The sequence below is a fragment of the Grampus griseus genome (genome assembly GCF_964374135.1).
Source record: "Grampus griseus genome assembly, chromosome: 5".
Taxonomy (NCBI): domain Eukaryota; kingdom Metazoa; phylum Chordata; class Mammalia; order Artiodactyla; family Delphinidae; genus Grampus; species Grampus griseus.
This window is the reverse complement of record NC_138998.1, coordinates 125,130,821-125,154,686: the sequence shown is the minus strand read 5'-3', so window position 1 is coordinate 125,154,686 and position 23,866 is coordinate 125,130,821. Positions and strand designations below refer to the sequence as shown.

General features: G+C 38.2%; 1 protein-coding gene across 2 annotated transcripts in view; it reads left to right on the top strand.

Annotated features, from left to right (window-relative positions):
• The window catches only part of APP (amyloid beta precursor protein), a 275,180-nt gene that overhangs the window by 205,824 nt on the left and 45,490 nt on the right, over positions 1–23,866 (top strand). For both annotated transcript variants that reach the window (XM_082654428.1, XM_082654427.1), the window contains exons 12-13: positions 1,161–1,289; positions 2,176–2,275. In XM_082654428.1, coding sequence (XP_082510554.1) covers positions 1,161–1,289; positions 2,176–2,275 — 229 coding nt within the window. The remainder of the gene's footprint in view (positions 1–1,160; positions 1,290–2,175; positions 2,276–23,866) is intronic.

The window sequence follows — 23,866 nt, the reverse complement described above, 5'->3', positions numbered from 1 at the left end:
GCACTGTATATTTTGTGATTCCTGATAAAGAAAGACAAAATCTAGCCCTTAAGAATCTCACAGTTGAAAAGAGCAGTCAGAAATGCAATAATGAGGGTTTGCATAGCATTTCATGGGAGCACAGAGAAAGGGTACCACCTCCACCTGGCATGTCAGGGAGGTGGCCCTAAGCTAAGCAACAGGAGAAGGGGAGGCACAGTCCATAAGGTATTGGAAAACACATACACCATCTCTGAATAAATTCTGTACCTTCCAACTGGCTTTCAAGGTGCCCATGACTCACAGGTTAATAATAACTAGATAGACCCAAATGGCCAAAATTCTATTTCTGATATGAACTTGCATAGGTAATTTTTCTTTGTTTGTTTTAATGAAGAAGAAACATGTATCTTTGGAAATCATTTTTAAAAATCATAGTAGAATGCATGTAGCAAGAGAATTGTTAAAGATAGAGAAAGCAGACCTTGTCCCTTTTTTTTATGAGGATGAATGCTTTCAAGTAAGACTGGAATAAAAATGAAATGGAATCAATTAGAAAAAAAATAGAAGCACTTAAGAAAAAACTTAATTGTTGCTGAAAGAATTAGAATCTGATGGCGTGGAAAGGATTTAATTAACTCCAAAGTAAAATAATACATTGGCCTTTCTCCCAGAAAAATATGATGTCTCTTAGAACTTATCAGCTATTTCTTGGCCTGCAAGTTAGTAGTGGTTATCTATTATTTTTCTCATTTTGATTATTACATGCTACTGATGGTGGGATTATTTGTGCAACAGTTACTGCTGAGACAACCGTTAAGACTGTGCAGATAGAATTGTAGTCTCATATGCCCCTGTATATTTGGGTGGGAAAATGGAAAGTACCTAACTTAAATCTGACAGATCCAAAATCAACTGTCCTTCAATAGCAGAAGACACTATTTTAAAAAAAAATGTTAACAAGGATAGCCATCATGATATGTGTCAAATGCTAAATGCTGTTACAGAAATGAAAAGTGACCAATCAAATAAGAATTACCTAGTAAGAAGGGAATGGAGAATTGCAAAAACGTGACTCACAGTGCTTTCACATCATGGAATGAACTAGCGGGACCTCTGACCCAAAGCCATTGGAAGAAGCAATATTTTGGACAAACCTGAAATTTTTTCTTCCCCTACAGCCTCGTCATGTGTTCAACATGCTAAAGAAGTATGTCCGTGCCGAACAGAAAGATAGACAGCATACCTTAAAGCATTTTGAACATGTTCGCATGGTGGATCCAAAGAAAGCTGCTCAGATCCGGTCCCAGGTAAGCACAGAATGTGGTAATCATGCAACTTGGACAATTCAGTGTTCTTGCCCTTTGAGTTGGATCTTTAGGTATTCCCAGAATAGCCATGGGTGTTGGACCTGTATAGCAAGAGTTCTTTAATACCTGGTAAATTCTAAAGGCTTGTCCTAGGGCAACATGTGGTTTGGCACTTTCTGAGTTATGAAAATAACAAAGAATATAAAAATCTTGAGTGTCTACTGCTACTGATTCTTAAGGAACCATCAAACTCTGATGACTAAAATGAAAACAAAATTGTATAAACCAAAACCGCTAAAATTTGGTTCAACTAAATTATAGAAGACAATCATAAACTCCATTTCTACTGTAATGCTTGGAGATAATGTGAGACTAAATGAAGCTTGGTAGTGATAAGTTTTATACTCTGCCATTTTCAAAACTTGACAACTGGGATCTACCTCTGGAAATCTAAAATTTTACATTTCCTTAAACAGAAAAATTTTTTGAAATATCTATCATGAAATATCTATGTTTCATGTGAAATATCCATATGATCCCATCTATTGGAAACTTTGCAAAGACATATATATATATGGAGCATCAGAGCTTATTTAGGAATCTCAATATTAGGAATCAGAATTGGGCAGAAATGGTCTTTTCAATTGGCTTTATATCTTATGGTTACAAGCATATAATATAATGGAAAGTTTAAAGCAGCTCCAAAGTTAGAGAACAAAAAATGAGGGAATAAGAAAAATAAAGATGCCCTTTCATGTTCAAAGTTCCAGCAGCATTTTGTCAGTTTTATTTGGGAAGCTTGTATCTGTCTGCGGTGCTTGGTAAGGAAAATAACTCCTCCTTACTCCAGAGATGGTTTACCTGGAGCTATCATCCTTTGCTGCAGGTTATGACACACCTCCGCGTGATTTACGAGCGCATGAACCAGTCTCTCTCCCTGCTCTACAATGTTCCTGCTGTGGCTGAGGAAATTCAGGATGAAGTTGGTGAGTGAACTGTTTTTTCTAGTTCTGTGCATATAAACATATTTTCCTCCTGTAGGAGAAAATCAGGGAACTGAGTTCATCTGCATCAGGAATCATCAGTGTTTTAATATGTGGAAGGAAAAAGAGCAGATTCCCTTGTACAGTGAAGCTACTGGGGAGTGAAAGTTGCTCTCATCTTAGCAATTGCATCAGGTCTTAACTGCATACTGACAAAAGCCGAGGGGGATGTAATTTGACTTTGGTCTATTTGTGTGATAATGAGCCACTTGTTGTTGGATTATACTTGTCAACAGTTTTCTAATTTAGTCAATCTTATAAATATCACCTTATGATGCTTTGGTACTTTACAGTTTAATAGAAACAACCCTTCATCTCTTAATTCTTTATTATCATAATCTTATGAGTGCCATGATATCCTCATTTTTCAGATGAAGGAGCCCAAACTTACAATTTAAGAAACTTGCCTATGTCATGCATATCCCAAGGAGCACAGCAAAACCACAAAACTCTGACCTTTGACTTTGAGGTTATTGTTATATTCAGTAACACATCTTTCTTTGATGCATGCCCTGCCCCCTGCATAGCCATGAGTGTTCTCTGGACCACATTGTTGTTTAACCTTAATTAACTATATGCCCGCTATCTTTCATTAAACTTTTAAAATAATCATACACTCATAAGAAGTTGGAAAAATAATACAGAGTAGTCCAAGGTAGACATCACCCACCTTCCTCAGCAGTAACATCTTATGTAACATCATGCATTATCAAAACCAGGAAACCGACCTTGTGTGCCCACTGTCTCCTATGGCCCTAGTTTTCGTAATGACATCTTTAATATTTCGTATGAGTAAGTTCTCCCTTTTCTGTTTTTCTTGGAAAGGGAGTAAAGTATCGCATAACATAATTCTCCACAAACCCCCAAAATGCCTATATTTGTTTAACGTTGCCTCACAGAAGTACTTAGATGCAATTACCCTAGTGCATCTTTCAACATAAAGCAGATGTATGAATCCAGGCGATATGGTGCATAAACCATCTGTAAATAAGCAATATGTGTGTGGTGGATCCCTCTCCATAATGAGTCCTGTTCTTTCTTAATTGGGTTGGAAGTAGATGCTTAATTTGGTTTAAAACAGATGCAGGTTATCTGAAAACAGAACACCCAGGATGTTGTAGATGGTGTACCGGTTGCAGGAATTCCTGCTCTGAAGTGCCCAAAACACGGCTTGGCTCGATTTTTACATTTCATAACAGTGCTGTTCTACTCTTCTTTTTTCTAACTTAGTAATACCTTGCAAGTGTTGTTTGTATTACTACCAAGTAGTTGGCACTTATCAGGTAATAATGGTCTGTTCAGTGTTGTGTATTAACACACAGGATCCTTTCTTTAAGAAACGAATATTCTTGTTATATATTAGGATAGACATGTGTAAGGAACCTTTAAAATACTGTGTATTAAATAAGTATAAGAAAGGCCTCCAATAAGTTGTAGAAGGGACAAAATCAAAGAAAAATCACGTTCTTAATGAACTGAAGCTCAAATCTTCTAGATGAATGTATTTTGGCCTTATAACCATCTTATCAAGCTTATTTTCATAAGGAACTTCAACTGAGGTGTTGCCAGTCATACCAAACTATAGAGGAATAAGCCATTGCAAAGGACTAGAATATTTCACTCTCAGCCAGTAATTATGGTTGACTCTTTCTAATTAAATTACCAGACGTTTTCATTCAGCAAAATACTACTGAAAGCAGTGACCACTAATAAGTCGCAGTTCCACAGAACAGATGGTGATTCAGCTGTCTTGAGTGTTGCAAAATGCCCCAAGAGTAGAACCACACACTAAACTTCAAATCTCAGTGGCAGGGAGAATATTCCGATAACTAGAATCATAGAATTTTTTCTTTAAAAAAAAACTGTTAAGTAAGCTTAAGAGCATGTCATTTTTAAAAATAGTTTTGTCATTCTGAGTATACCGAACACCGAATCCTAAAAGATAATCATTTAAAAAATCTTTCTTGCCTCCATTTTTATTTATTTTTTATTATTTTTATTTATTTATTTATTTATTTTTGCGGTACGTGGGCCTCTTACTGCTGTGGCCTCTCCCACGGAGCACAGGCTCCGGACGCGCAGGCTCAGCGGCCACGGCTCACGGGCCCAGCCACTCTGCAGCATGTGGGATCTTCCCGGACCGGGGCACGAACCCGTGTCCCCTGCATCGGCAGGTGGACTCTCAACCACTGTGCCACCAGGGAAGCCCAAAAATAACTTACTTTTAAAGTAGGACCATAGATGAAACAAGATGGGCTGTGAGTGCCAATTGTTTAAGCTGAGTGCTGTTTAAGCTGAGCGGGAGTTCTTTGTAGTATTCTCTTTACTTTTATATGCGCTTGAAATTTTCCATAATAGAAGTTGGTTTTTAGCTTACTTTCCAAATAGAATCTGCACAGATTTCTTCCAGTGTATGTCCTGTACATTTAATTTCTAATTAAATGCTTTGTCATTAGTCTGATTTGCATGCATCTGCCTTTTCTGTGTGTAATCAGATTTTAGATTTGGAGTCAGTTCAGTGTAAGTAAGAAGCATACTAAAATTCAGAGCTGCTGGGAAAAGGAGAAGATCCAAAAGAACCTACAAATGCATGTTGTTTATATAAAAGTTTGTGCTTATAAATGCAGGCAGTTAGAATATGTTTAATACAGTAAACCATCTGGAGAGAAATACAATAGTTTTGTTAAATAAGGGTAATAGTTGCTCTGGAGATGAAGGGTTTTCACCAGTCCTGAGGAACTGCTAGTATCTTTCGTGACATAGGTTTATCTGCTTCAGGTAGTTTATGCTCCCACGAGGGTAGAATTCTCTATTATGGGTGAAACTGAGGAAGAAGCTAGTCACACCAGAAAGAAAAGGGCGAAAGTGGGAACTGGCATCAAATTTGTGAGAACAGTAAAGTGTGACTGACTAAAGCCTAGAATTCGTCAGGGCCATGAGTTCCAGCCCTGACCGTTTTCACCCACTGTGCTTTCCTGAGAAAGCCATCTGTTTATGCTGCTCTACTGTTAACTCCAGTAAATCCCATATCCATAACAACAACCTGTCTGCTGAGTCCCAGTGACATATTCCAGACTCAGAACACAGGCATACCTCGTTTTATTGCGCTTTGCAGATATTGCATTTTTCACAGATGGAAGGTTTGTAGCAACCCTGTGTTGAGTGAGTCTGTCAGCACCGTTTTCCAACAGCATTTTCTCACTTCAGTCTCATTTTGGTAATTATTCTGATATTTCAACCTATTTCATTATTAGTACATTTGTGATGGTGCTCTGTGATGAGTGATCTTTGATGTTACTATTGCAAAAAGATAGTGACTCGCTGAAGGCTCAGATGATGGTTAGCATTTTTTAGCAATAAAATATTTTTTAATTAAGGTATGTTCATCGTCTTTTTAGACGTAATGCTATTGCACAGTTAATAGACTACAGTATAGGGTAAACATAACTTTTATATGCACTGGGAAACCAAAAAATTCATGTGACTCGCTTTGTTGAGATATAAAGTTGAGATACTTTATCGCAGTGGTCTGGAACCGAGCCTGCAGTGTCTCCGAGGTATGCCTATATTTCACCTGTTTCTCAAACTCCAAACTATGTGTGTAAGGAAGAAATCATTGTGTCCCTCTTGCAATTGACCCATTTTACAATCTCAGTTATGGGTTATCCCAGTTGTCCTATACATATCCATGATGCCTTCCTCTCCTCCACCCATGATTGCTTATCAATCTGAAATCCTATGTATTCTACCTCCGATATTCATGTGGAATCCCTGCTCTGTAAATCCACATCGTTAGCTCAGATCCTTATCCTCTCACATGAGTTTCACTGGACTCTCAACTAGTCATCCTGCCTCTTGGTCCCCTCCTACCCAAATTCTTCCTCTTCAGGGCTGAGTTCCCTGCTAAAATGAAAATACAACCTGCACATGGTTCTTCCTTGCTTGAAAAGCAGCATACTTCAATACTCAACTAAAATGTCCACACTCCCATAAGCCCTTGACTAATTTGCATAGGGAGCCAGAGGGAAGAGCTGGTGTTTGAGTGACAGTTATATAGCGAACTGATGAGAATCTCTTACTGATGATGTTGCTGGCCTGAGATCTTTATGAAAGTTCACGCATGTTGAGGTTCAGGGCCACCACATATAGATGTGACAGGTGGTTTAGGGAAAAAGCATAGACTGACATTCATTCCACATCCCACTAACGAAGCCAAGCCCTCTGGGATGGGGCCACATCCACGTGAAGTGGAGCTTTCTTATAATTCACACAAATGCAACATATGCGCTAGTGACAACACTGGTGAATTCAGTGACAGCACCTCCAACTAACTTGCCCTTAACAGATAGTAAAGTGATGAAAGTGGAATTGGAGCCAAGGTCTGCATGAGTCCGAAACTCATACTCTCTCTGCTACCCACTTTCCTACTCTCAATTCAGTAGAATTTTCTTCTACTAAACCTCAGTGTCTAAAGCACCATGTATCCACCTCTAATACCATACTCTACTTTGTATTTAATTGTTTATTGACACGTCCACCAGCCCCCAGTCCTGTGCGATCTTCCAAGACATGTCTTGGTCATGTCTGTATCCTTGGGATCCAGCAGAGGACCTGGTACTCTGTAGTATTAGTCATCATAGCCTAGGTTGAAGCAAATCCCTAGGCTGCAAAGTAGATGATCCTTAACTTAGGTGGATCAGGTGATCTCCTCCATAACCCTAAAGACCCACCCTGAGCTCCTTCCTTAGCACCTAGCATAGCTAGTGCTACACAAAACAAACCTTTTTCCTCGGCCGCAGCATTCTCTAAAGCTATGATTGCTCAAGCCAACAAAATGGGTGCGTTGGCAAAGGTATCAAAATAAAGAATAAAGCTGAGTTCTCAGGACTGTAATTAATAACATTTTACAATATTGTACTATATCTTATCCATGACCCTCTGCTGTTTGGCTTTCTGCCCAATTCATATACTTTGACACTTGATTTATTAAATATGTTGTCTGGTTTTACTCTTCCATCAACCAGAGTCTGAGGCTATCTATTTGCTTTGCTTCACCAATAAGTATGAATTATCAAAACTACTCTATTAGTTTTATAAAAGCTTGCTGTGTATTCTTTTATAATAATTTTTCAGTTCAGTTTGAATTAATGTTATGTGCAAGTTCCCAGGCACATCATTTATTACTTAATGTTTTCCTTTTTTAAAAATTGTATTTGCATACAAATTATGAAGCTTTCTGTAAAGAAAGACGTAAGGCGTTTGTACAGGGGGAAAGAATCCCTTCCTCATTTAAAATAGCTGTTTAGGACAATTTTTTTTTTTTTATTCAGCAAATGATATAATCATTAATTTAAGGAAAATATGCCTCTTTTCAATGTCCATATTCTGTCTTAATCATCTTTTAACCCTTCAAAAAAGCAGAATTCCTTCATCTCTACTATTGTTCATCTCGGCTTTGCTTTGTCAGTTTGCTGTTTCAAAATGAGTGGATTTTTTTATCCTTTGTAATCTTCCTTAAATCTGTGCCAAAAGGATTCTATTCTTCTATCAGCACTCACCAGAGTACTTCATTTTACAGCTTCCTCAAGGCTAAAAACATTGTAGCTCTCAACTCAGGGCTGGCTGTTTCACAGAATGCTGTAATGATCAATTTATGAGAAAGATAGGAGGAAGGAAAGGGGGAAGGAAGGCCTAATTGTTTCATACCCTGGGTTTTTTTTTTTTTCTTTTAGCCTTCAAAATTAGTAAAAACATGAATTATTGTAAACCAGATGTTGGAAGGATCTCTGGCGGAACAAATCCATAGTGAATGGGGTGGGATTGAAATATGTGGCAGGAGATCAAGAAACTCAAGTTAATGAAAGAAGGCTTATAATTTTTTATTACAATTTGACTGTGTCCTCCTGATAAACTTTTCTGCTCTTTGGGAAAAATACAGCATGTTGATTTCAAGGACAGTGTTTCCATTCTCTGTTCCTAGTAAACCTATTGATTTTTGGATTTAATGAATCCAAAGTAGTCTAGACTTAAAATAGAATATCTATGGCACTTCCAGACCAACAAAATGGAACATTCATTACTACTGAGAATTTTAAGTATCCTTGTGTATAATTGTTAGTCAGGGGAGGGCATCAGGAAGAAAAAAAAAATCATAAAAGTAAATAAAGTGAGAGAACTATTAACTTACTCCACTCTTATTTTCCATAGGAAATGGCTTTTAAGTATAAGTAGATTTTACATTTTAGAACTGATTTAAGTATTTGGCAACAAGAACATTTCTTTGTATCATAAATTGCCAAAGACATGTTCTTCCTTTAGTTTTACAGTAGTCTCAGAGGTCCTTATTAGTATTTTTTCCAGTATTATTACCTGAATTACAGGTTTGACCAGTGTTTATTTGCCTACCCTCTAAATGTATATCTTTGTCTCCCTCTTAAGCAAGACATTTACTCTTCCAAAATAGTACAACTCATTTTATAAATGAGAAAATGAAACTGCGTTGTCAAGTGACCTACATGTAAGCATATTAATCTTCAAAACGGAAAAGTATACTATGACAACAGCAACCCAGTTTTCTGATGCTTTGCCTGCCATGTTGAAATGTCTCTAAACAGCAAAACATAGATGTGTCAATGCCAATGAGTTCATACCTCAAACCCAACTGGTCTGTAAATAGTCTTAGGAGGTTACAGCCCTTAAGCATTTAACTCACCCATAGTGTCTAGTTTAGTGCTTTGCAGACATTTAGTTCTTTATACCTTTTTTGGATATGATATGTAAGCTGTCCTTTTCTTAGGAGTTTAATGACTGAATCTATAAATATAGTGTATGTCATTCAGATGATCTGTGGAAGTCAGTGATAGGGTCCTTTTGACGTATGTAGGGACTTTCCTGGTGGCCCAGTGGCTAAGACTCCATGCTCCCAATGCAGGGGGCCTTGGGTCAATCCCTGGTCAGGGAACTAGATCCCACATGCTTCAATGGGAAGATTCCTGCATGCCGCAAATAAAGATCCTCGCGTGCCACAACAAACATCCCACACGCGGCAACGAAGATCTCACGTGCCACAACTAAGACCCGATGCAGACAAATTAATTAATTAATTAATTAAAAAAATATTTTTAAATGCTGACTAATATTTAAAAAAAAAAAGTTGATGTATGTAACTTGACATATGTAAATTATTGACATGGAAATTATTCAGGGAAACAACATCAGTTTCCCTGGGTAATTTTTATAATATTCCCTTCTGACAAACAGATGTGTTTTTTTCTGTATTTTCTGATCCATAATTTTAAAGGAAAAGTCAATCGTTTAGCATTATTAAAAAAGTATACACTTTCTAGGAAGAATGAATGTCAAAAAGTTTAATTTAAAACAAATAAGCATAATCTCTGCCATTCTGGCAGATAGATTGTAGACATCAATATGTATAATTCAGAGTGGTATATTGATCTTATTTCTTGCGATCCCAGTGTACCCTGGCAGTCATTAGATGACTTACATATAAACCACATTGTTTATTTCATACCATTGCAGTGGCTCTATGGATTATGTTTTCAGTCTTAATAAGTAGGCGGTATCTATTAAAATCTTTTGCATATTTTTTAATAGGGCTCTGCGTTTTTATTATTGAGTTGTAAAAGGTCTTTATATATTCTGGATACTAAACTCTCATTAAATATATGATTTGAAAATATTTTCTCCCTTTTTGTAGGTTTTCTTTTCACTTTCTTGACATCCTTTGAACACACAAAATTGTAAAACTTTGATGAAGTCCAGTTTATCAATTTGTTTTCGCTGTTGCTTATGCTTTAGTATTATATCTAAGAACAATTGCTCAATTCAAGGTCAAATATATGTATACCTGTGTTTGTTTCCAAGAGTCTTATAGTTTAGCTCTTATAGTTAAATCTTTGATTCATTTTGAGTTAATTTTTACATGTAATGTGAGATAAGGATCCTCCTTCATTATTTTTTTTATTTTTTATTTTTTTGGTACACGGGCCTCTCACTGCTGTGGCCTCTCCCGTTGCGGAGCACAGGCTCCGGACGCACAGGCTCAGTGGCCATGGCTCACGGGCCCAGCTGTTCCGCAGCATGTGGGATCTTCCCGGACTGGGGCACGAACCCATGTGCCCTGCATCGGCAGGCGGACTCAACCACTGTGCCACCAGGGAAGCCCCCTTCATTCTTTTACATGTGGATATCCAGTGTCCCATCACCATTTGTTGAAAAAAACTATTCTTTCTACTTTAAATGGTATCGGAACCCTTGTCAAAAATCAGTTGACCAGGGATATATGGGTTTATTTCTTGACTCTCAATTCTATTCCTTCTATATATACATTCTTATTACAATACCACACTATTTTGATTATTGTAGCTCTGTAGTAAGTTTTGAAATAGGCAATGTGAGTCTTCCTCCTTTGTTCTTTTTCAAGATTGTTTTGACTATTTGGGGTCCCTTGCTTTTCCATATGAATTTTAAAGTCTGTTTTTCCTCATTTCTGCTAAAAAGGTAGTCAGAATTTTAATAGGGATTACCTTGAATCTGTAGATCAATTCAGGGAGTATTTCTATTGTAATTTTTTTTAATGAACTTTTAAAACACTATCACTACTTGAAGAGATATCCGCTATGAGGTGATTCTGCTTTGACCCCATTCAGGAGGGTAAATGTTTAGAAGTCGCAGGAAAATTGACTTAGCACACTGTCACCCTTTACTCAAAATTTTGGTGAGATTCAAGGAAATTTCTTTGTGAACTCTTCCTTAAATCATGACAACTGTGACACATTGGTGGGTTTTGTCTATTTTCATGCCATTCTCTGATATGTTTGTGTGCATGTGTGTGTGTGTGTGTGTGTGTGTGCACCTTGACCAAATGGGTGAAGGCTGAGGCAGTGCCTCTCACACTGAGCTCTTCTGGTGCCTGTGATGATCGAGTGCAGTTCCAGAGTTTTTCCTTAACTCAACAGCTCTTGCACATGGCCCTGTAATTTGAATCAAAATCCAAAAACAAATCCTAACTAAAATGATTGGGGAGTGAAGTCAGACCACAATGGGAACTCCTAGACTACTTCTGGCAGGGAACCCTGCCACAGATGTATCCTGATTTTTTTTGGTAGATTCTGGGGAGCAACCAGTGATTTTACACTGGGGAACAAGGGCTGGTTATTTTGTTTTTCACAACCAGCTGCCTTCAAGGTTCATATTTTTAAAGAGAAGAAAAAAATTGTAGTGATATTTGCCACCCTGAAAATAGAGATGCATTCAAATTGAGATTAATTTTGAAATCTGTTTCCACAAAGTCTAACTGGGAGAGAGATGAATGTATTTGCATGTGAGAAAGACTTTGGAAGGAATGTTAATTTGCCTCTTGCTCTTCAACTCAGAAACAAATTTTGCAGTGTACTCCCTGAGTAAGCTCTGTTACTCTTTGTTAACTATTCTCCTGCCATCTATACCATGGCCTGCTTTAGAAAATCAGTCATAGACACTGGGGTATAATGTCTCATCAAAAACAGGAGATCAATCTATTAACCCCTTCCAGATTATGAGGCATGTGTCCAAAGGAGTGTTTACATCATATGAATCAAAACACTATTCAGAAACAATCTTTTGGACTTGGAGTGAAAAACAGGTGGTCAAAAGGCCAAAGTTAGGGTGTTACTTAATTTCAACTACTGTTGCTAGATCCATTGACCTGAGACAGTGAATTTAAAATAGCCTATTTAATGTGTTTAATTTTTTACAAATATATTTATTTACATGTGCTCATAAAAGCATGAATTAAATCTTACTATTTCTGTGGAACAGCAAATGGTGACTACTTGTATTGTCTTATGCATGTCTCAGTATCTTTGCTTTTGGTCTGGGTGGTAGTTAGAAAAGTCTGCCCATCCCATGAGAGCAGATAGAGGAACTGTGTGTTCAGCTTCCTCCTTAACATTAAACTTGATAAAGCTTCCCCTAAGGCCAGCAGAGACCAGAGGCATTGTCATCTGAGAGCAGGAGAAAGGGCCAGCTGCAAGTTTCATGCCTCTCAGAAGCAAGAGCCTGAGTCAGCCTGGTCTTGGCAAATGATGCATTTCTTCTCTTTCAGAGGCTAGCATAGTGAAGGGAAGTTCTGGGCCTGCTTCTGAAGCTTTGCCAAGTTATGAAGGAACTTCCTGGGACCTGAACAGTGGAGAGCTGGGAATGCAAAAGGGAACATATCATATTAATATGATTATACTTATTAACGTCTTATACTGTTTTTATTTAGGTAACTCTAGAAGCAAAGCAAATTTCACATTCTAGGTTTTAGGCAGAGGACAGGAGATGTGGAGAGAGAAATTGGCGTTTGAAATTCTAAATTAGTCACTCTTTTGCAAAAACCTGCCTTCGTTTTGTTGATGATTACTGAGGCTTGAAATATTTAAAATGAGTTTACTCTCCAATGATACTCAACATATTTGATAGAAAGGAAAGTTGCCAAAATGCCCTTTTTGATGTGGCATACACAATAAGGAGAGTATCATGTGTGGAGCTGGACTTGAAAGCATAATCATTCATAATGTAACCTTCCTCTATTACACTAAAACTTTTTCTTTAGTCATGACTGTGACCAGATAACATAAGCTTCTTGCTGTTTATAAGTTTTCCATGATACCAAAAAGCAGTTTTCTAAACTTTTTGTATATGAAACGTTGTTAATAGTTATAGTTTTCTACTCAAACAGCTTTAGTCAATTAAAAAAAAATTAACTTTATCATTGCCACTGATATATCACTAGGTAAGTGCCTTAATTCTCAGTCACCACTCTAATAATATTAAGGGAATATTACAGGGTTTCAAAAGTATATAGGTAGGACTTCCCTGATGGCACGGTGATTAAGAATCCACTAGCACAATAGCTAGTGCTTACCACTAGCTATCTATTTTACATTTGGTAGTGTGTATATATCCATGCTACTCTCTCACTTCATCCCAACTTGCCCTTCCCCCTTCCCGTGTCATCAAGTCCATTCTCTATTTCTGTGTCTTTATTCCTGTCCTGCCCCTACATTCATAAAAATCATTTTTTTTTTATTTTTAGATCCCATATATATGTGTTAGCATACGGTATTTGTTTTTCTCTTTCTCACTTACTTCACTCTGTATGACAGACTCTAGGTCCATCCAACTCACTACAAATAACTCAATTTTGCTTCTGTTTATGGCTGAGTAATGTTCCTTTGTATATATGCACCACATCTTCTTTATCCATTCATCTGTCAGTGGACACGTAGGTTGCTTCCATGTCCTGGCTATTGTAAATAGTGATGCAATGAACATTGTGGTACATGACTCTTTTTGAATTATGGTTTTCTCTGGTTATATGCCCAGTAGTGGGATTGCTGGGTCATATGGTAGTTCTATTTTTACATTTTTAAGGAACCTTCATACTGTTCTCCACAGTAGCTCTATCAATTTACATTCCCACCAACAGTGCAAGAGGGTTTCCTTTTCTCCACATCGTCTCCAGCATTTATTGTTTGTAGATTTTTGGATGATGGCCATTCTGACCTGTGTGAGGTGATACCTCATTGTAGTTTTGATTTGCATTTCTCTAATGATTAGTGATGTTGAGCATCTTTTCATGTGTTTCTTGGCAATCTGTATATCTGCTTTGGAGAAATGTCTATTTAGGTCTTCCACCCATTCTTGGATTGGGTTGTTTGTTTTTTTGATATTGAGCTGCATGAGCTGCTTGTAAATTTTGGAGATTAATCCTCTGTCAGTTACTTCATTTGCAACTATTTTCTTCCATTCTGAGGGTTGTCTTTTCATGTTATTTATCATTTACTTTGCTGTGCAAAACTTTTTAAGTTTCATTAGGTCCCATTTGTTTATTTTTGTTTTTATTTCCATTTCTGTAGGAGGTGGGTCAAAAATGATCTTGCTGTGATTTATGTCACAGAGTGTTCTGCCTATGTTTTCCTCTAATAGTTTGATAGTGTCTGGCCTTACATTTAGGTCTTTAATACATTTTGAGTTTATTTTTGTGTATGGTGTGAGGATGTGTTCTACTTTCATTCTTTTACATGTAGCTAGCTGTCCAGTTTTCCCAGCACCACTTATTGAAGAGGCTGTCTTTTCTCCATTGTATACTCTTGCCTCCTTTATCAAAGATAAGGTGACCATATGTGTGTGGGTTTATCTCTGGGCTTTCTATCCTGTTCCATTGATCTATATTTCTGTTTTTGTACCAGTACCATACTGTCCTGATTACTGTAGCTTTGTAGTATAGACTGAAGTCAGGGAGCCTGATTCCTCCAGCTCCGTTTTTCTTTCTCGAGATTCTTTTGGCTCTTTGGGGTCTTTTGTGTTTCCATACAAATTGTGGAATTTTTTGTTCTAGTTCTATGAAAAATGCCATTGGTAGTTTGATAAGGATTGCATTGAATCTGTAGATTGCTTTGGGTAGTAGAGTCATTTTCGCAATGTTGATTCTTCCAATCCACGAACATGGTATATCTCTCCATCTGTTTGTATCATCTTTAATTTCTTTCATCAGTGTCTTGTAGTTTTCTGCATACAAGTCTTTCATCTTCTTAGGTAGGTTTATTCCTAGGTATTTTATTCTTTTTGTTGCAGTGGTAAATGGGAGTATTTCCTTAATTTCTCTTTCAGATTTTTCATCATTAGGGTATAGGAATGCAAGAGATTTCTGTGCCTTACTTGTGCATCCTGCTACTCTACCAAATTCATTGATTAGCTCTAGTAGCATCTTTAGGATTCTCTATGTATAGTATCATGTCATCTGCAAATAGTGACAGTTTTACTTTTTCTTTTTTGATTTTGATTCCTTTTTTTTTTTTTTTTTTTTCTTCTTTGGTGGTACGCGGGCCTCTCACTGCCTTGGCCTCTCCCATTGCAGAGCACAGGCTCCGGACACGCAGGATCAGCGGCCATGGCTCACAGGCCTAGCCGCTCCACAGCATGTGGAATCTTCCCAGACCAGGGCACGAACCCATGTCCCCTGCATCGGCAGGCAGACTCTCAACCACTGCATCACCAGGGAAGCCCCTGGATTCCTTTCATTTCTTTTTCTTTTCTGATTGCTGAGTCTAAAACTTCCAAAACTATGTTGAATAATAGTGCTGAGAGTGGGCAACCTTGTCTTGTTCCTGATCTTAGTGGAAATGGTTTCAGTTTTTCACCATTGAGAACAATGTTGGCTGTGGGTTTGTCATATATAGCCTTTATTATTCTGAGAAAAGTTCCCTCTATGCCTACTTTCTGGAGGGTTTTTATCATAAATATGTGTTGAATTTTGTCAAAAGCTTTTTCTGCATCTATTGAGACGATCGTATGGTTTTTATTCTTCCATTTGGTAATATGGTGTATCTTATTGATTGATTTGCATATATTGAAGAATCCTTGCATTCCTGGGATAAACCCCACTTGATCATGGTGTATGATCCTTTTAATGTGCTGTTAGATTCTGTTTGCTAGTATTTTGTTGAGGATTTTTGCATCTATGTTCATCAGTGATATTAGCCTGTAGTTTTCTTTCTTTGTGACATCTTTGTCTGGTTTTGGTATCAGGGTGATAGTGGCCTCATAGAATGAGTTTGGGAGTGTTCCTCCCTCTGCTATATTCTGGAAGAGTTTGAGAAGGTTGGGTATTAGCTCTTCTCTAAATGTTTGATAGAATTCGCCTGTGAAGCCATCTGGTCCTGGGCTTGATTTGCATTGTGATTTTTAATCACAGTTTCAATTTCAGTCCTTGTGATTGGTCTGTTTATATTTTCTATTTCTTCCTGGATCAGTCTTAGAAGGTTGTGCTTTTCTAAGAATTTGTCCATTTCTTCCAGGTTGTCCATTTTATTGGCATATAGTTGCTTGTAGTAATGTCTCATGATCCTTTGTATTTCTGCAGTGTCAGTTGTTACTTCTCCTTCTTCATTTCTAATTCTGTTGATTTGAGTCTTCTTTTTTTTCTTGAAGAGGCTGGCTAATGGTTTATCAATCTTGTTTATCTTCTCAGAGAACCAGCTTTTAGTTTTATTCATCTTTGCTATTGTTTCCTTCATTTCTTCTTCATTTATTTCTGATCTGATCTTTATGATTTCTTTCCTTCTGCTAACTTTGGGGGTTTTTTGTTCTTCTTTCTCTATTTGCTTTAGGTGTAAGGTTAGGTTGTTTATTTGAGATGTTTCTTGTGTCTTGCAGTAGGATTGTATTGCTGTAAACTTCCCTCTTAGAATTGCTTTTGCTGCATCCCATAGGTTTTGGGTCATCGTGTTTTCATTGTCATTTGTGTCTAGGTATTTTTTGATTTCCTCTTTGATTTCTTCAGTGATCTCTTGGTTATTTAGTAACATATTGTTTTTAACCTCCGTGTGTTTGTATTTTTTACAGTTTTTTTTTCTATAATTGATATCTATTCTCATAGTGTTGTGGTCAGAAAAGACACTTGATACGATTTCAATTTTCTTAAATTTACCAAGGCTTGATTTGTGACCCAAGATATGGTCTATCCTGGAGAATATTCCATGAGCACTTGAGAAGAAAGTGTATTCTGTTGTTTTTGGATGGAATGTCCTATAAATATCAGTTAAGTCCATCTTGTTTAATGTATTATTTAAAGCTGTGTTTCCTTATTTATTTTCATTTTGAATGATCTGTCCATTGTTGAAAGTGGGTTGTTAAAGTCCCCTACTATGATTGTGTTACTGTCGATTTCCCCTTTTATGGCTGTTACCATTTGCCTTATGTATTGAGGTGCTCCTATGTTGGGTGCATAAATATTTACAATTGTTATATCTTCTTCTTGAATTGATCCGTTGATCATTATTTAGTGTACTTCTTTGTGTCTTGTAAAAGTCTTTATTTTAAAGTCTGTTTTGTCTGATATGAGAATTGCTACTCCAGCTTTCTTTTGATTTCCATTTGCATGGAATATCTTTTTCCCTCCCCTCACTTTCAGTCTGTATGTGTCCCTCGGTCTGAAGTGGGTCTCCTGTAGACAGCATATGTACGGGTCTTGTGTTTGTGTCCATTCAGCCAGTCTGTGTCTTTTGGTTGGAGCATTTAATCCATTTTTATTTAAGGTAGTTATCGATATATGTATGTTCCTGTTACCATTTTCTTAATTGTTTTGGGTTTGTTATTGTAGGTCTTTTCCTTCTCTTGTGTATCCTGCCTAGAGAAGTTCCTTTAGCATTTGTTGTAAAGCTGGTTTGGTGGTGCTGACTTCTCTTAACTTTTGCTTATCTGTAAAGGTCTCAATTTCTCCATCGGATCTGAATGAGTTCCTTGCTGGGTAGAGTAATCTTGGTTGTAGGTTTTTCCTTTCATCACTTTAAATATGTCCTGTCACTCCCTTTTGGCTTGCAGAGTTTCTACTGAAAAATCAGCTGTTAACCTTTTGGGGATTCCTTTGTCTGTTATTTTGTTGCTTTTCCCTTGCTGCTTTTAATATATTTTCTTTGTATTTAATTTTTGATAGTTTGATTAATATGTGTCTCGGAGTGTTTCTCTTTGGGTTTATCCTGTATGGTACTCTCTGTGCTTCCTGTACTTGATTGACTATTTCTTTTCCCATGTTATGGAAGTTTTCTACTATAATCTCTTCAAATATTTTCTCAGACCCTTTCTTTTTCTCCTCTTCTTCTGGGACCCCTGTAATTCGAATGTTAGTGCATTAATGTTGTCCCAGAGGTCTCTGAGACTGTCCTCAATTCTTTTCATTGTTTTTTCTTTATTCTGCTCCCTGGCAGTTATTTCCACCATTTTATCTTCCAGGTCACTTATCCGTTCTTCTGCTTCAGTTATTCTGTTATTGATTCCTTCTAGAGTATTTCTAATTTCTGTAATTGTGTTGTTCATCACTGTTTGTTTGCTCTTTAGTTCTTCTAGATCCTTGTAAAATGTTTCTTGTATTTTCTCTATTCTGTATCTGAGATTTTGGATCATCTTTACTATCATTACTCTGAATTCTTTTTCAGGTAGGTTGCCTATTTCATCTTCATTTATTTGGTCTTATAGGTTTTTACCTTGCTCCTTCGTATGTAACTTTTTTTTTCATTTCTTTTTTAATTTTCCATTTCTTCTTTTTTGTTTGTTTTTTTTTTTTTAATGGGTGGTGCTTTATTCGTGCCAAACTAGTTGTTTGGCCTGAGATGTCCAGCACTGGAGTTTGCAGGCAGTTATATAGAGCTGGGTCTTGGTACTGAGATGATGATGTCCGGGAGGCCTCACTCCAGTTGATATTCCCTGGGGTCTGAGTTTCTCTGTTAGTCCATCGGTTTGGACTTGGAGTTCCCATCACAGGAGCTTGGGCCCGACCTCTGGCTTGGGAACCAAGATCCCTCAAGCTTCATGGCATGGTTAAAAAAAAAAAAAAAAAAAGAAAGAAAAAAATGAGCCGTACAAAGAATAAAAAACAAAATAAAATTAGAAAGATAAAAAATATATTAGATAAAATAAAACAATAATTGAAACAACTGCAACAAGCTAAAATAAAACTACAGCAGAAAAAAAAGGGTTGGGGGGGGGGCAACAGGCCAAAAGGAGTGATCACTAATAATGTATAAAGAATAAAATAAAATTAGAAAAATAAAAGATTTATTAGGAAAAATAAAAATATTAAAAAATCAACAACAATGAATCAACAAGGTAAAAGAGAACCCCAATCTAAAAGAGGAAAAGAGAAAAGAAAAAAAAGAAAGAAGAGCCTTGGCTATGGAGGCGGAGTTTAGGCAGGGGTGGAACTTAGGCAGGGGCGGGGTTTAGGGTGGGGCAGGACCTAGGTGGGTGGGGGGTGACGTTTCAGCGTGGGGCGGGGCCTCTGCTTAGGACCTGCATAGAAAGGGAGGGGCAGCATGTCCAAAGGAGGGCCTCTGGAGTGTGGAGTTCTGGAGTTTGGAGGTAAGGCCCTGGGTGAGGGTGTGTGGGTGGGGTTTAGGCCCAATGCGGTTGGAGGGAGTCTCAGAGGGGGTCTCCGAGTGTAGAGGTGGGGCCCTGGGTTGGGGTGTAGGGGCAGGGCTTGGGCTCTGCACTGCGGGAGGGAGGGTCCGAGGGCAGAGGAGTAGGCCCGGGAGCCCAGCCGGCTCCCCAGTGCTCAAGTGGACAGGGAAAGCGCTGGCCCCGTTCCCTTCTGTTCCTCTGCGCCCCTCCCTCACCGTCCCTGCTGGACCCCTAACCACGGGTGGGTCCCACTGGATGTAGGTCGTCCTCCCCTCCACCAGCCGCCCCTCAGGGTGCTGGTCCCGGAGGTCCAGCCTTTGCTTTAGCTCCCCCTTCCCTCCCTCCCACTTTTTCAGGACCCGCACGGCTGGAGGGGGCCTCGGTGGGCAGAGGATCCGGCCCGGGATCTCAGCAGGTTCCCCAGGGCCCATGTGGGCAGGGGAAACCTGACCATGCTCCCTTTTGATCCTCTGCCCTCCCAATGGTCCCCCAGTTTCCACCTCGGACGTGGGATCCCTTCCCTTCTCCCAACTGCCCCTCAGGGACACCAGTCCCGTCCCGCCTCCACTTCTCCTCCCCCTTCACTCGCCCCACTTCCTACCCGGTCCCTGGGGGTTTCTCCTGTCTCCTTAGGTGTCCGTGGTACCGCACCGGTGCTTGGTAGGTGCTCTCTTTTCTTCTCTTTTTTGTTTAAGACTCATTTGATTCTCAAAATAACCCTGAACAGCAAAGCAAATAGTGGGAAAAGAATCTGAAAAAGAATATATATATATATATATATATATATATATATATATATATATATGAATCACTGTGCTGTACACCTGAAACTAACGTAACATTGTAAATCAACTACGCTTCAATTTTTTTAAATAATAATAAAATAACCCTGGACAGGCAAAGCAAATAGTTGTTCCCCTTATTCTCCTTCATGAGCCTAACCTTCCAAGAAGGCTGATCTTACGTCCACAGCCCTGGATATATTTACATATTCTGCTCCATCTGCCTGCAATACCCCTGCCCAGTTTTGGCCTATTGAGATCTTTTTGAGCTTCCAAATCCCAAACTCTCGTGTCACCTCTCCCTTTAATTCTTTAATTAACACGAAGCATCTGTACTCTGATCATTATAATGATCATTATATATTACATGTGTGTGCTGTTGTTTTGATGTGTACATGTCAACTAATTATCCTGTACTAATTATAATCTCTTTGAGGGTGTGAATCAAATTTCTTGTGCATTCGTTTCTCCTGAAACAAATTACTAGGTACAAGCCAGTATTACAAATACGTGTCTTCAAGGAATTCTTCAGTTAGAAGATTTGTGATTCTTGGATCACCAGCATCAGCGTCCCCTGGGGACTTGCTAGAAATTCACATTCTCTGGTCCCACCCCAGACTTTCTGAATCAGCAATGCTGTGTTGAGGAATTCGCAGTCTAGCTTTTAACAAGCTGTCCAGGTGACTGTGATGCATGCAGAACTTTGAGAATTACTGATTTAGAGTGTATTCAACTTACAAAAAGTTAGTAAACAGGTGAGGATCTATTCTAGCCCACCAATAAGCCATTTAGATTTACCCATACTGTTATGTCCTAAATCCACATGATAAAAAACCATATACCACAAGAAGTATTTAAGGTGAAAACCTAAATGAAGTTAATATATTTAATTCATAAATATAACAGCTCCATTTATAGAAAAAGATACATAATTGCTGAATAGTCTTAGATGAAAAAATACACTTCTCATGATTAAATACTAAAAATCAAAACATAATTTTTTTTAATTATCAAATTGGTAATTTTTTAAACCTGTCATACCCTGTCATAACGGGGGCAAGTGAAAAGGAACTTCATAAGCTATTGATCATTAGATGGGTACAATCTTTTTATGGAACTGGTTGCCTCTCCCTAATAAATTAAAACGTACAGTCTTCTCTAATTTGACACCATATCCCTCCGGATATCCTGTGGAGAAGAGAGGGACATTTCTACTGTCACTTGAAACCCCTCAGGACTATTTATATTTTTTGATAAGCATCACTGCCTTTAAAATAACTATAAAGAAAGGACAAATGACATGCAGCAGACTTGGCTCCCGTTTCAGTTTATATTTATAAACTGACTCCTCTTCAGTTTATATTTCTCTCAGTTTGGTGTTCCGTGCCCCTAAAATTGTAGGGAAGTTGCAATACGTGATGTTGGCTGGAAATGTAGCATTTCAAGAAACTTAGGTGGAAATGGTTTTAAGTCCCGAGTCTAAATGATCAGTGAAAGTGTTAGACCATCTCTGTTTTTTTTCTTCCAAGGTTTTATAGTCTACTGTAACCCTAGAGATCTCAATTTCTATGCTATTCTGTAAAAAAAGAACGGAAATACTTCCTAAAGCACTATTGCTTCCCTCCTCCTGTTTTTTAGGGTGTTGTCATCTGTCAAAACAAGTTCTTGGCAATTTTTTTTAATACTGAGAATGAACACTTGAAGCAAACCAACCAAATTTAAGTGTTTTGAGGATAATAATAATAATTACAGGAATAGCCTCTCGGTTTTCTGCTAAGAATTAATCAGAACAGTTTCCAGATTGCTGTTGGCAATGGCAGTTACCATGAGGAAAACAGAAAACAGAAGCTGTTTCAAGAAAAGTAGGAATAGATGAGGTCTGGGGGAAGTACATTTTTAATCTAGTACTCAGGCCTTGCCGGAATGGATTTCAAGTTTATAGGCTAAGTCTCTGCTTTATTTCTCTTGCCTTCCTTTTGGCAGAAAACCAATTTTCAACACTTCAGTTCCTTCTTTCCATCTTGATGGAGAAGTTTTCTTATACCTGAAGTACCTCTTTTGGGTATAAGAGAGGAATTAAGTTGAGACTGTCTGCAGAGTTACTGAAACAAAGTTATACACAAAAAAAGGCCTAATTTCCTGTCCAGTAAGTCAAATATTGTATGAATGTATGAGAAAGACCTTGCTTGCTTTCTAGATCTCTTTGATGTAAAACAAAGAGATGGGTCCACACCAACAGAGCAGGCTAGTGTGATGAGTGTATTGACTCAACAGCTCATAGCTTAGGCTTCCTTCACTGCCCTGTGTGATTTCTGCACCTTTGTACATCTGCCATGGACAGAGGAAAGTATCTGGCATTTGCTGGTTTGGTTGCTGTAAGTCCTTGGGTGTGAAAAGCACCTGAGAACTCATCCAGTGCACTCCCTGTGGAAGTTGTTATTCTGGAAGCCATGTGCTCTTGGGGCCAAGTGATGCCCAATAATGTTGGGGCATTCTTGTTAAAAATGCAGATCTCTGGGCTCCACCTCTGATTTACAAAGATCTTCATTTTCCTTACCCTACCCAGGTGATTCTTAAATATTCAAAAGTTTTAAAACTCATGTTTATATGAAGTACCAAAAATACAAGGATTCTTACAGGCTTAGATTATGTTTCTGTTGGTCTTAAACATCGAAGAATAGCAGTTGCTGTCATTGAAAATTAGCCATGTGGATTTCTAGTGGTGCTTATTTCCAAAGCAGTGACTATCTAAAATATTAAAGTGAAGAGCATTATTAACCTTGAAGTTCAAATTCATTGAGAATTTATTTAGTTGTGACAGGGTTGGTGGCTGTTTTCTTTATCCACGTTAAGACTTCTCATTAGCTATGAAAAGGGATTGGCATAAACAGCTTATTAACTTTGATTAACTATGTCTAAAAGAAATGAACAAGAATAGGGCAGGCTTCAGTCAGCAAATGCTGTCTCTCTTAATGTTTTCCCCATTTGCTTTTTTTTTTTTTTTTTTTTTTTTTTTGCGGTATGCGAGCCTCTCACTGCTGTGGCCTCTCCCGTTGCGGAGCACAGGCTCCGGACGCGCAGGCTCAGTGGCCATGGCTCACGGGCCCAGCCGCTCCGCGGCATGTGGGATCTTCCCGGACCGGGACACGAACCCGCGTCCCCTGCATCGTCAGGCGGACTCTCAACCATTGCGCCACCAGGGAAGCCCCCCATTTGCTCTTTTATTGCTTTCAGAAATTGTGAATTTACTACTCTACCTACCAGAATCTTTTCTTCCCTCTTTAGATTCTTCACTTTCTATTATTGATACTGACATTTTACTCAAAGAAACTACTGATTTAGGCTCTCTTCAAATCGAAAGTGATATTATTTTAATAAAGGATAAAAGGGAAAATTGACAAAATACACCTGGAGTTGTCAGCATTGTAAATGACAAACGGTAAAAGCTTAATCTTGGAGGATTGTCAGAGAGCCTAACATTAGCTCAGGAAGTGTGTGTCTCCATAGCGAATTGACAAAAAAAAATTACCAAGACAAGGCACGCTGGGTACCAACTTCAGGTGCCAGACCTAAGAGCATCTCATTCTGTTAAGCAGCAGTGTATGTATTTCTTTGATAATACAGGAATGCAAATTATATTCCTTTGCTACTTAAAGTATCTCCTGTGGAGACTTGGCATAAAAATCATACACCATCTATTTTTTTCCCCCAAAGCAAGTAGACCACGTAACTGGAAATGTCCCAGATGTGTGAGGAAATCGTCCTTTGGAATTTTCCCTCTGCCTGTAGTGAAGGCAGGTAGCAGAGCAGC